Genomic DNA, 13,770 nt, shown 5'->3' with positions numbered 1-13,770 from the left:
TCAAATGTAGTCCCAGGAACTCGTCCTCAGAGTGGAGGACAGTGGAAACCAAAGCAGGACACCTGACAGTGGATATATGTGACCTTACACTGATCCTCCTGAACAGTCTCACAGCCGCCTGAGAGCATCAACCTCATCTGCTTTAAAACTCCAACAATGTTAATCAGACAAACTTCAGTCACTTCACCTGGCTGTGTCTAACCTTCAATCTGTTTATTCATGTGAAGGGAGAAGTACAGGCTGGTCAGAGACCAGAGGTCAGTGTCTTTACTTGAGACTGCAACAGGAAGTTAGAACTCCTGTTGTGTCCTCACTTCCTCCAGCTCACTCTAATGGCAGCAGATACAGACTTCACATCAATATTTTACAGGTCAGGTCCTTTTAACAAGCCTGGACCATAAACCTCATCTGCTGTTGCTTCCTGTGTACAGTCCAGTCGTCTGAGTTCTAACAGGAGCTGGACCTGCTTCACCACAGCAAACAGTCCTGTGTGCGCGGAGTGTGAAATAAAGCAGAGCGTCAGTGGAAGGTCGAGTCCGCTCTGCCCAGCAAACATGAACAAACTGAAGCAATCGTTTCAGAGACGGCCACAGACTCTCAGACAACACCTGTGACCAAGTGATCGACTACACAGACACTTCAAATGAGTCACAGCAGGGACGTGAAAGACAGAAACGGGTAAACTTTACTGCTGCACAGCCCCCGGCTACGCTCATGTCACCACACTGAAAACAAGAGTCCAGGGTTTTACATTCATCTGCATCCAACCTTCTATCGCTCTGAAAGCGATTTGTGTCCACATTAGTTTTTTGTGAGAAATGGTTTGGTCTATTAACTGAAGAAAAACGGGGGGTGTCTGGTTAAACACTGGAAAATAAACAAGAAAGACCATCACAATTTTCAGGTACCCAAAATGTCTCAACTTATCTAAGTTACAGACCAAAACCCAAAAGTTTTCAGTGTACGATACAAAACAGAGAAAAGCAGAAAATCTGAGACACTGGCGAATGACTATTTGTACCAGACAGAAAATTAATAATTTCTGTTGCTTTTCAAGAAAAATGCAGTTTTACCATATTCTCTGGTTTCTGTGACAGTTAATTGGATATCTGTGGGTTTGGGACCAAATCATTTATTGCCTTTACGTGTTATTGGTCGTTGTCCTTCAGTAAATGTTCACAGGCAGCAAAGTTTGTCCTGTTCAACCGTTTGTACGTTCACCTCTTATCAGGAACTCCAACATAGTCATGCTGAAGGCATCCAGTGTCACACCACAACAAGTCAGAGCAGAGTGTGTGCGCACTCACACTCACACACACACAGAGCGCCTGCTGCAGGGTGTGTTATGACGAAGACAAGAACTGTCCCACATTTCACACATTTCAGAACTTAACTCCATCTTCCCTCGACACGCTCACACATTCACACACAACAGAAGCCTGAATGAACAAGTCCACACACTGAAATACACCCTGATAAAGGTCTGATGTCAGGCTGCAACTAACAACAACAATGACCATCGACAAATCATTTGGTCATCATTTATTTCCTGGAGTAATCAATCATTCTATGTAACGTTAAAAGTAACGGTCTTCAATCCACAGTCATATATGACAAAGACAAACTGCAAATCCTAAAAGCTGAGAAGCCAGGACCCAGAGGATGCTCTAAGCTTTTGGAGTTTCAGCTTGAAACATGACTAAAACTATGAATCAGTTCTCAAAATAATGGCTGGTTATTTTTCTGTCCACGGACTACTCATTTCAGCTCGTTTCTTTTTTAAGCTTCTTGTAAAGTCTAGATATTTCTTCCATCACTGTCTGTAGGTACAGACTTGTAGAGGTGAATCAGATTCTGTCACTCTTCCTTTCACAAACTTCTCATAAGCTCTACTCTAATATAGGCGAGTTAAAGTGAAATATGACGTTCTGTACTCTGAATGTAAAAAACTACTTTCACTGCAAATGTTATGGTTTTTATTCCGTGTTTATTTCTAATGTTGAACATTCGTGTTTACTTTTGACTGGAGTATTTTTACACCGTAGTATTTGCTCTTGAGTACTTCTTCAACCTCTTCTAGCCACCAGCTAACTTATTCAGCGTGACAAACCAAAATGGCTGCATGTGGATATTAGCTGACCGTCCGCTAGATTCACTTCTCCTTTACAAACATCTGACTTAAAGTCCACGGGGGGGTACACTCATAAGAAAACAGAGTAAAGAGACAACAGCAGTGCTAAGACTTAGCTCCGGTCGAGCTAATGTTAACCCAGCGCATTCCGCTATTCAATGACCCGTTAGCTTTAGCCTGCTAGGTTACAAACATTTGGGTTTGATGTCCGGTGGCTTTTTACTGAAGTGTCATGAGAGAGATATGCAAATGTGGCAAATTTTCCGGTTAACACCGTAAGCTTTCTTTTAACACCGACTCGACACCGTCCCCGGTTGTTCTGAGCCTGATCGACATTCAACGCTAAGCTAAGCGGGCTAACCTGGAGCTCGGCCCTCTCCACCTCCCAATGCGCCCTCTCCATCTCGAACCGGGCCCACTCGTGCTGGATGTAGTGTAGGATGCCGGGGATGGTGTATTGCTGCTGCGGCCGGGGCAGCTCGTCCGGCTGGACCGGCACCATGACTCCGGCACCGCTACTTCCTCCGCTTCCACTGCCTCCGATTGGCGGATTAGCGCTGCTATTGCTACCCGGCTGCTGCTGCGGCGTCGGAGGCTGTCGCGGAGCGCCCGCTCCGACCCCTCCTCCGCCGGGGTGCTCATCCATGTCTTTTTTTTTTTTTTTTTTTTTTTTTTTTAGAAAAGTAAAAGCAAAGTCCCAAGCAGCAGAAGCAGCAGCGGCCCACTAAAGGATTCCCGTCCGCCCTGAAGCCCGTGTCTCCACTCCGTGTCTGTAGCGCAAGCTCCGCCGCGATGTGTGAGGCTGGCTGCCCCCGGAGGGCTGCGGTGAATGCGACTGGTTGCGGACGCTGTGTCGGTGTATGGATCTAACCGGCCGCCATTACTGCTCTCGCTCTCTCTCTCTCTCTCTCTCTCTCTCTCCCTAGATCCGACGACTTTTTTTTTTTTTTTTTTTTTTTTTTTTTTTTTTTTTCCAACTTTATTTCATAAATTGTGCATTAACATGAACAGAACATATATGCCATGGGTACAATATAAATTAACAGTTCAAATAAAATTCAGTTCCTTTAGGATGTTAAAAGTCCTTGTTGCCTTTTGGTTCTCCATGTTTTTCAGAATGAGTCCATATTTAGTCAGTTCAACAGTGAATTCTAGAAAAGAGGGTTTAGATCCAGACCATTTGGATTTATGAATATGGTATTTCCCAAGTATGACAAGAATCTGTATAGCATGGTTCATATTTTTCTTTAACTTATAATCAACAAAATATAACAACACATCAAATACATTAATAAGTACATTTGTATTTAATTTTTGGTTTATATATAATTGCATATTGGTCCAAAAATTAAGTGAATGTGTGCAATGGAAAAATAAATGAAATATAGTTTCCCTGTTTAGCTTGCAAAAATCACAAGTATAATCTATATCCAATTTAAATCTTTCTAAAACATCTTTGACAGGATAAATGCGATGTATAATCTTAAAACATACTTCCTTCATTTTATTATTAATGCAATACTTATTGAGAATTCCACAAGCTTTTTCCCATTGTAAATCATCCATCATAGAAGACCAAAAGAATTTTGCTGCAGAAGGTACATAAACGTTCAAAGAGTTTCTTATAAGTTTGTTACTACACTGTTTAGAATTAATGTCTACATTTTCAATAAAAATTTGAGTGGAGTATGTAACATTAATATCTGTGATAATACAGGTTCTAAAACACTGACGGACTCCAGAGGGAATAGCATCAAAAATAATAGCATATTCCTTCGGTGTAATTGGTATCCTGAACTTATCCAGAAACTCAGAGTATGATAGCAACAAACCATTTCTATTTATAAGTTGACCGATCAGCAAAATTCCATTGTCAAACCATAACCGATTAAACAATGATTTATTTTTGTACAGTATATCTTTATTGTTCCATATAAAGTACTTGTGGGGACTAAAATTATGTTTGTATACCAATGACCAAGCTAAAAGAGCCTGTCTATGAAATGTAGCTAATTTAATGGGGATTTTGTCCAAGCAAAAATTACATTTTAACAGAAAATTAATGCCTCCAACTGAGTTAAATAAGTAATTAGGAAAAGCATTCCAGATGCTATTGGGATTTTTTAAAAGCTGTATAATCCATTTAATTTTGAAGGTGTTGTTTAATACATTAAAATCTAGAACCTCAAGACCACCTTGATCTCTGTTTCCTCTGATAACCTCCTTTTTAAGGTAGTGGGCCTTTTTCCTCCAAATATAGTTGTACAGTATCTTATCTAATTCTTTAATAACTTGTGTTGGGACACATAGTGAAAGTGAGACATAGACTGATCTTGATATACCCTCAGCTTTAGATAGCAAGACCCTGCCATATATAGATATATCTCTCATCAACCATGAATTTAATTTCTGCTTTGTTTTTTCAATAATGGGATTAAAATTAAGTTTGTGTCTCTGCTCCATATTTTTACAGATAACAACACCTAGATATGTAACTTTTTCTTTAACTGGGATCCCGTGACAAACTGACAGATTGCTAGTTTTAATTGGAAACAAAACAGATTTGTCCAAATTCATTTTTAAACCTGAAACATAAGTAAATTCATTAATATATGTTATGGCTTTGGAAATCTGATTTTTGTCCCTCAGAAAGATTGCTGTATCATCTGCCAATTGACAAATTTTGAACTCTTTACCCACTGCATTTATTCCTAGAAAGGGAGATTTCTTAACATGAGAAGCCATTATTTGGGTAACTAACAGAAATAAGAAAGGAGATACTGGACAGCCTTGTCTGATACCACGTAATATATTGAATCTTTCTGATGTACCGTGTCTTAATTTTACTGAACTGCTACAATTGTTATATAATGTCTGAATAGCTTTTTGAAAATATTCTCCAAACCCAAAAAAAGAAATGGCTTTAAACATGAAATTATGCTCAATTGTATCAAAAGCTTTGTAAAAATCAATAAATAAAATAAAACTTTCATCAGGTATGAGGTTATTATAATCTATCATATCCAGTATCAGGCGAATATTGTTACTAATATGTCTCTTCTGCATAAAACCAGATTGTTCTTCATCTATTATTTGATGTAAACCTTGTTTTAGTCTTTTAGCAAAAATTAAGGCAAATAGTTTAGCATCATTGTTAAGCAAACTGATAGGTCTCCAATTTTCTATGTGTGCTTTGTCTTTGTTTGGTTTTGGGATTAATGTAATTACACCTTGTTTCAATGTACTTGGAAATTCACCTTTTTGGATTGATTCCTTAAACATGTTCAATAAGAAAGGACCAAGTTTGGCAGAAAAGGTTTTATAAAATTCACCAGTCAAACCATCATTTCCCGGGGATTTGTTTTCTTTGAGACAATTTATACATTCAAGTATTTCAGATAAAGATATCTGTCTATCACAAGAGTCTTTGAATTCATCATTTATTTTATTAGTATGTGGTGATATGTTTTTTAAGAAGGGTTCAATAGGAGAACTGATCTGAACTGAAGAGTATAATTTTTGATAAAACCGTGCAACATGCTGAGAAATTAATTTAGGGTCATCTGTTAATGTTCCATTGATCATCAACCTGCTCACCGTTATATATTCAGCGTTTCTTTTTTCTAAACTGAAAAAATATTTTGTGTTTTTCTCTCCATGCTCAAGCCATTTACGCCGTGATCTAATAAAGGCACCTCGAGTTTTTTCCTCATAAATGTTATCTAACTGATTTTGTAGTATATTCATGTTTAATATATCTTGATTGGTTAAGTTTCCATTTGTTTCCATTTGTAATTTTACAATTTCTTTTATAATCTTATCTTCCTCCTCTCTTTTTAATTTTGCCAACTGTTTTCCCTTTCTAATAGCGGTTGTACGAATTTCATATTTCATTAGCTCCCAAAAGTGTCCATAAGAACCTGAATCATGGGCCTGGCTCCAGTACTTGTCAATAATACCATCCAATTCTAATTTAAGATCTTCACTTTTCAATAAGGAGTTGTTGAGTTTCCAATACCCAGTGTTATATGTGTACATACAGTTTGTTTTAGGGACAAGTTTAATAAAGATAGCTTTATGATCTGTTAATACAGCTGGTTCTATTACAACATCTGTGACCAGATCACTAAGGTCATTAGAGATAAGCCAAAAGTCAATGCGTGACTGTAAGGAGAAGTTCTTATTGTTCCAAGTATACACATTTCTCTGAGGATTTTTCTTTCTCCAGATGTCTGTAAGCCCCATTCGTAAACATGAATGGTTGAGAGTACAGTCTATATTTGTGTTCTTTGGTGGCCATCTGTCTATACTTTCATCAAGAGCCGTGTTAAAATCTCCTCCCCAAATTATTTTAGCTAAGGGATAGACCGAGTATAGCTGACTAATTTTTGATTCAATATCTTGAAACAGTATATTGTTGGAATGCTTGTTGTTGGTGGCATAAATATTAATCAAAATAAACTGGCTATGATCAAGATCAACCACTAAGATAATATATCTTCCTGACAAGTCTTTAACACTGTGTAATATCTGTCCTTTAAACCTATCTTTTAAGATGGCGACCCCTGCTGATCGATTACTGTCATTAGAGAACCATATTTCATTACCCCACTGATTTTTCCAAAAGCATTCATCTGCTGAACCTGCATGTGTTTCTTGAATAAAATAAAAGTCTGCACTTTTTCCTTTACAATATAGAAAGATTGCTTTTCTTTTAAGTAGATTCCTTAAACCCCTGGCATTAACAGAACAAACAGAAAGAGACATTATAGAACAAAGAGGAAAATTGATAGATTGTGGTTTGTAGAGATAAAGATTAACCTTACCGTAAAGGCTTTAAGAAACTCGCAAAGTTTATGTTTAACAATTACATTTGCACAGCATCTTTAACGGAATGCATAACTTGTGTAATTTAAAATTTTACTATGTAATACCTGCAATTAAGATGTGTCATCAAAGGTAAATATGGTGTTCAGGACATTTCTTGTCAATTCATGTTTTTCAGTTATTTCTGAACAGGATGAACCTCTTTACCATCAATAAATGCTCTTGCACCACTGAAGAATGCAGGTTTTCCTTCCTTTCTTGCCTTCTCCACTGCTGGCCATAGAAGGCTTCTTGCTGCTTTGTCACTGGCGGTGAGATCCTCCTTGAAGTGGTATCCATGACTTTTCAGAAAGTCATTTTGTTTAGCGTGTTTCCATGTAAGATCTCTTGCTGCTCTCGATATAAATCTTATGATGATTGGCCGTGGATTCATATTTCTTCCTTCTCCTGTTTTCAGACGACCAAGGCGGTGAGCGACGTCCACTGCTGCAATCACCTCATTCCTCTGCGTTTCTGGGATCACTGCTCTGCAAATTTCTCTGACTTTAACTTTTACGTTCTCCACTGAGCTTTCAGCTACTCCATGTAGGCGTAGACACCATCTTCGGCTGTATCTTTCCTGCTCATTGATCCTTGTTTCCAAATCTTCCACCTTCTTTTTTAGCTCCATATTTTCTGTTTTCATCATATCATTGTCTTTCTTCAGGTCCACAACTTCATTGTGGATTGAGTTAAGAGCTTCGCTTATGTTTTCAATTTCGGCTGAGTTTTTCATGACCATCTTTTCGAGCTGATCTGCCCTTTCATTGATTTTGCCGGACAGGATCTGTATGATGTTATTTTGCACCTCACCCAGAGTTGGTTCTTTTGTGGCGGGAGAGCAGGTGTTTGATGGAGAATTTTTCACTTTCTTGGCACTTTGGTTCTTACTGGGAGTGTTGGGATATGAATCACATTCACCTCCAGTTGTCGCTTTGCATGCGTACGAATGAGTTTCACTGATTCTTCTCTTTTCTTTTGTGAGGTCTAACTCCATTCCTTCCACAACAGCAATCACGTCGTGTGTAGACATCTTAGCTAGCAGTATAGATGAAGATTTGCTAGCAGTTGAAAACTTTAAATCTTGGCCAGTGATACTCCGTTGTTTTAGAATACACAAGAGTTTATCAGGATATCATTTACCTATGTTTTGCAGTGCAAAAGATGAATAAAGCGCGGAATTTTTGCGAGTTTCTTTCTGCCCGTCCTCAGCTGTACAAAAACACGTCCGCCTACAGCGCCATCTTGGCCCGCCTCCTAGATCCGACGACTGCTGAGCAAGTGGCAACACACCGTGACGTCACGCACTACTTGTGAACTGCCGTTTTGTAGCCTTGAGTTTGCATTTGGCCGTCGCCATTTTGGTTTTTTGGAAGTAGAACTTACCACATTTGGACAGATGGGCGGAGAATGGGAGGGGCGAGGGGCGGGGCCCGAGTGAGAACACGAGGATACTCTCCGTACCCACCTACACCGGCAACCTGACTGCTACGGGCTCTGTGATGCGCCCTGCTAAGTTGCTAATAAAGGTAGCTTCTGTAATTTGTGGTAAACTTTATTACTAAGTGTTAAAGTAATCTTTTTAGGTAAATACATTAATGTTCACATTTAGTAAACATTACATACAAGAGGAGAAGCGCAACTTACACGTTGCACGTTACTCGATGTAATCACGGTGTAAGCTAACTGTAAGCTGTCACCACCCACAGATCCAGATGCTGGTTCAGAGACCTTTATTTGTCCTTGGGGGGTAAATACTCTATATAAAACAAAGTCCTATCTTATATACAGAAGCTGTGGACAGTGGATAGAGTGCAGACAGGGTAAGTGTAAACTGGAGTTACAGGGGTTATATATATCCATGTTAATGCAGAGGTAATAATGGGTAATAAATAGTAATAAATAACAAAACAGGTGCATAAAAACTGTACAGTAGTGGAGAGTCCTTTAAGAGCAGGTGAAGGCTGGTGATGATCCGGGGGAAGATCACACAGGCTCACAGCTCAGTGAACAGTGTTACGGTCACATACAGCGTGTTCATGGATTCAGTGGCAGTTTGTACACGACCCTCACACCATGGAGTTCATTTGATCTGAGGGGAGAAGATTCATTCATCTTTCATTATCATTATTCCAGCAGTTCAGCTGAGCCCGTTAAAGCCCCTCAAACTTCAGCAAAGGGGAAACGGTCATGTGAGACAGTTGGTTTGCTGCTGAAGTAGAGTCTAACATTTTTATTTTCAGTTTTGTAAGTAGTTATGAAATTAATCGATTCATTACACTCAGTTATTCACCTTTCTGAGAGATTTCATTTCTTGTATCAGATTTCAGTATTAAAGTCAGTGATGGAGTATCAGTGTTTACTGGAGAGATTCTGGCAGTTCTTTCAGCCTCACATGCTCTGAGTCCAGTTCAGAATGAATCGGTTGGAAACAGAACAATTCAGATCAGACGTTTTAATGGAGATTCAATAGATACAGGATACGAATGATGGGAACGGTGTAGACTCACACTGGAACCTGTGGAAATGACATAGCAGACAAATGTGCAAAGGAAGCTACAGAGACAAATCACACTGATATCTCAGTTCACTTGAGCAAGACAGAAATGAAATCTATGATTAAATATAAGTTGAAAGAAAATGGCAAAAGATGAGGGAGGAAGAGAGAACGCGTGGATGGTTCTATAAAATTCAGAGAAAAGTAGGTTTGTCCAGGAGTCCAGTACAGGGAGCAGCAGAAGAGAAGGAGACACCTCAGCGTAGGTTCGATCACACAGGACTCAATGGCACACTGGTGGAAATGGACAAACATAATGCTGGGAAATGTGAATATTGTAATGAATAAGAAACTGTAGAGCACACTGCAGCGCAGGGTTACCTGGTCAGACATCATGCTGGCAGACTTCTCACTCCGGCTGCTCCCTCTGCAGAGCCCTCAGTCAGCTGGGCGTTACAGGCCATCATCACTGAGGATGTATCTTACATACAGAGACATTTATTTTATTTTTCAGTTACTTTGCACATTAGTTCCTGATCCACACTCCACACCGGCAGGTGGCGGTAACGTTACTTAACGTTATTTGGCAACTTTAAGAAGAAGAAGAAGAAGAAGATCTCTCGCTTACCATTTGTTGTGGTGTCCTTAAACGCAGCCGTCCAGGGCTGAACTGAGCATGCGTAAGAAATGCTAACAGCACTTGTTAGCTCCTTATCGTTGTAAACGGAAACTTCGATTGTTTCACATTTATTCGCGTTCAGTCTGACTCCGGTTTAACTTTCAGGAGCTGAACCAGGACGTGAAAGCAGCGAGCAGCGTTCGCCTGCGGCTGTTTGGAGCCTGACCGATGGGGCTCGTTTATCCGCAGCTCAGGAACAACCTGCCGGTAAGTCAGATAAACGTTAATAACGTTAATAACCGGTACCTCAAGCAGTTTAACGTTATTTACAGTCATACATGAAAATACACGGCATTGTGATGACTTCAAGTGCACCTCGGACACTCAGAAGCTCCGGTAACGGAAGCCGCAAACGCAGCTTCTGTCGGTGGAATCGGTTTTCATTTTAAAACGTCAGGTTCTGATATCTACCCCGTTACAAAGCCCCGCTGTGAATCACGGGAAAATCTGTGGATGTTTAGTCCAACTGAGGCAGTTTGTAGGAGCCTGAGTCTGAATCACAGTGGGCACTGTTTCTTTTTAGCATTACACAGACTGATCGATCACCGATTGATTGATTCATCAGGAACATTCCAGCTGCTCAGGTCTCAGAATGTCTGGTTTTGTTCCAGACATTTTACTCCGACAGAACTTTTCACCTCTGAACGTCTCAGATTCACGAAGATTAGAGAAAGAAAAAAAAAATCAAACCTGTGAAACTCGGTGATTATTAATCGATTATTAAAATAGTCGCTGATTGTTTTTCCTCCTGATGAACTAACTGATGAACTGATGGTTTCAGGTCGTAACGCCACACCTGACGGGGCCGTCCCTCCGCTGCGGAGCAGAGGATGATAAAGTTTGTGCTGATGGTGAACCGGCAGGGCCAGACCCGGCTGTCCAGGTACTATCAACCCGTGGAACTGAACCGGAGAGCGGCGCTGGAGGCCGACGTGGTGCGCTGCTGTTTGAGCCGTAAAAAAGACCAGGTACCTGAAATACACACGGTGTCCGGGTTTTAAACTGGAATAAACTGCGGCATGTTCCTTTAACCGGGCTCCTGTCTGTCCCCAGTGTTCGTTTGTGGAGTATAAAGACTTTAAACTGGTCTATCGTCAGTACGCTGCTCTGTATATTGTGGTCGGAGTCACAGACTCAGAGGTGAGTAGTTGTCAGGATGGACATGATGAGAGGAGGAAAGGCTGTGACGGCGCTCTGTCCTGTTAGACGTTACACAGGTGAAAGACTCAATGTGTCAGTGAAGTTTTCTATCTGTAATAATGAAAGGAATCATATTAACTTAAAGTTAAAAACCAGAGTTACAAAGTTAGTACCTGTGGCTGAACGTTGTTCGATACCTCAGCAGCTCACGTCTCATGTCTCCTCGTGTCCCGCAGAACGAGCTGTCCGTCTACGAGCTGGTCCATAACTTTGTGGAGGTTTTGGACAAGTACTTCAGTCGAGTGGTGAGTTCAGTCCTTCGCTGTCTCTGACAGTTTTCCTCACGCAGGGCGACTGACCGTCAGTACCGATGTGCCTGAGAACCTGAACATACACACTGAAGGTCCATTACCTGGTCAGCAGATAACTGTGGGGGTGAGGCCGTCAGCCAATCAGACAACCCCCCGGGTGCCATAAGGTTTTAAATCTAGTGTTTATATGTCTAAGAAGTAGAACTGAACGAGTTTAGGGAAAAGATCTCGCTGCGATTTTTCTGGCAGTGCAAAAAACTTAACTGTGTGAAGTTTAAAAAAAAAAGTGGCTGTTCTCTCCGGTGTGGACAGTGGGACAGTACGCTGTCTGCAGGCAGAGACTTTTCAACATGCACAGTCAGACTAAGACACGGCTCGGTCGCTCTGCGTGGCCACATTTTTCTTTCCGCTCTCACGGACAGCTGTGGGACGGCAGCCTGGCTGAAGCAGGTGCGGGAGGGAATCACAGATCCGGTGTCCAGCGCGTGGAGGAGGTTTTTAAATCCGTGTTCAGTGACCGTGTTAACAGTCAGCATGTCCCGGGCAGTGCGGTGTGTTATGGCAGCCGTTACCTCCCGGTGTGTTCGGCTGGTAAAACATGCTGGAACTGTCTGTTTGCTGCTTCGGGCCTGAGCATCAGTTTCTTCTCACCGGAACTTCTTCATCACGCAAACACCTGCGGTGATTTTTCAGGTGTCGGTATAAACTGCTCGTGTTTCCGCTGGATGTTGCAGCTTCAGCGCGACAGGTTTCGCACAGTACCTGTTTCTGCTGCTCGTCTGCGGCCTCAGAGCCGAAACAGTCCCAAATGAGCGACGAGCTGTTTTTACTGGGGATTAAACGCCGTCACTCCGCTTCTGCTCCAGCTGAAGCCGTTTGACTAATGAAGCAGCAGGTGGAGCGCGTGATGCTGATTGCGTTAGCCTGACCTGTGCACGCGCAGCACGCCGCTTCTGATCGGTGAGCTCGGCAGGTGTGTGTGAAACAGCGGACACAGCAGATCCTGGGTCAGTCAGGCGATCACGTGATCGCTTTGTCTGAAATCGCAGTTTCGATCCGAAAACGCTAACTCGATCAGCCCAACTGAGAAATAAAAGATAAAAAAATTAAATGTTAAGAAGATGCAGCTACACACTAAACACACAACATGTAACACAACTAAGAAAAAGTGCACCTGGACCTGGGGGGGGGGGGGGGGGGGGGTGGTCCTCAGTCAGTCCTCAGTCAGTCCTCAGTCTGATCAGTCTGTGTGTTTGTTTCCCAACAGAGTGAACTGGACGTATCCTTCAGTCTGAGTCACAGATCTGTCAACACGACGCCGCCTGTCCTGTTTCCTGTTTGCCTGATAATAGATGCAGTGTGGGGGGTTTCAGGATCAGAACCAGGACCAGGATCAGTTTTATTGTCCAAGTTTAGTTTCCTCTCAGGCAGTTCAGAAACAAACGGTGACCAAAGAAATGTCAGTGTGCTGAGTTAGAACCTCAGAGTGTAAATGTCTCCACATGTTTGGAGCTTTCAGGGTTACAGGGGCAGCGCCCCCTGCAGGAGCCAGGGATGTGCTGCAGTTTGTGGTTTCCTTGACTCTGCCTCGTCATCAGATCATGTTCAACCTGGACCGAGTTCACATCATCCTGGACGAGATGATCCAGAACGGACACATCGTGGAAACCAACAAGAGCCGGATCCTCGCTCCACTCACCGCCCTGGACAAGATGGCTGACAGCTGAGTCTCCGGACATACACAGGAAATGATGTCACAGGCTTTCCTCCTGACTGGCATCAGGGAGTAGTTTAAGACTCGACTGATGTTAACAGACAGTGAACTGCAGGGAATCGAACCTGCGACCTGTGATGATGAAGGTGCTTTTGTTCTCATTCCAATAAATCAGATGAGAATTATTGGCCTCATGACCCGTCCCTCTGCACCTCACACTCACCGAGGAACACCTGTACACCTGCTTATTCAATCAGCCAATCACGGGGCAGCAGCAGACACTGGTCAGGAGAGTCTCTGGAGTTTGACTCAGAGTGGAACCAGAAACAAAAACCATCCAATGAAGCAGCAGCTCTGAGGACGGACAGAGGTCAGAGTGGCTACGCTAACTCAGAGAACCACTCTTTACAACTGTGCTGAGCATCTCAGAGT

The 13,770-nt window shown here is 42.0% G+C and overlaps 2 protein-coding genes and 1 long non-coding RNA gene across 3 annotated transcripts in view; 1 reads left to right on the top strand and 2 right to left on the bottom strand.

Moving 5' to 3' along the window:
• Positions 1-3,044, bottom strand: part of strn3 (striatin, calmodulin binding protein 3) — a 16,358-nt gene extending 13,314 nt beyond the window's left edge. Inside the window, exon 1 of the mRNA XM_041060402.1 lies at positions 2,493-3,044. Within this exon, the coding sequence (XP_040916336.1) occupies positions 2,493-2,777 (285 nt within the window). The 5' untranslated portion in view covers positions 2,778-3,044. The remainder of the gene's footprint in view (positions 1-2,492) is intronic.
• A 6,300-nt stretch (positions 3,045-9,344) lies between these two features.
• LOC121197257 lies at positions 9,345-10,255 on the bottom strand. Its single transcript, XR_005896235.1, has 3 exons — positions 10,123-10,255; positions 9,876-9,975; positions 9,345-9,788 (listed from the first exon to the last, which is right to left on the bottom strand). It is a non-coding gene; the product is annotated as an uncharacterized LOC121197257 (long non-coding RNA).
• ap4s1 (adaptor related protein complex 4 subunit sigma 1) lies at positions 10,167-13,627 on the top strand. Its single transcript, XM_041060774.1, has 6 exons — positions 10,167-10,380; positions 10,955-11,141; positions 11,227-11,313; positions 11,550-11,618; positions 12,892-12,903; positions 13,223-13,627. Exons 2-6 carry the CDS (start codon positions 11,004-11,006, stop codon positions 13,349-13,351), a joined length of 435 nt encoding a protein of 144 aa, XP_040916708.1. The 5' UTR covers positions 10,167-10,380; positions 10,955-11,003; the 3' UTR covers positions 13,352-13,627.
• The last annotated feature ends 143 nt before the right edge of the window (positions 13,628-13,770 follow it).

The sequence above is a fragment of the Toxotes jaculatrix genome, chromosome 17 (genome assembly GCF_017976425.1).
Source record: "Toxotes jaculatrix isolate fToxJac2 chromosome 17, fToxJac2.pri, whole genome shotgun sequence".
In the NCBI taxonomy this organism is placed as follows: Eukaryota; Metazoa; Chordata; class Actinopteri; family Toxotidae; genus Toxotes; species Toxotes jaculatrix.
The sequence above is the reverse complement of the archived record's forward strand: the minus strand, read 5'-3'. Positions and strand labels throughout refer to the sequence as shown.

Coding starts and splice junctions, on each gene's coding strand:
- ap4s1 (XM_041060774.1), top strand. CDS start 11,004: ATGATAAAGTTTGTGCTGATGGTGAACCGGCAGGGCCAGACCCGGCTG. Junction 11,142..11,226: donor TGAGCCGTAAAAAAGACCAG/GTACCTGAAATA, acceptor GTCTGTCCCCAG/TGTTCGTTTGTGGAGTATAA. Junction 11,314..11,549: donor TCGGAGTCACAGACTCAGAG/GTGAGTAGTTGT, acceptor CGTGTCCCGCAG/AACGAGCTGTCCGTCTACGA.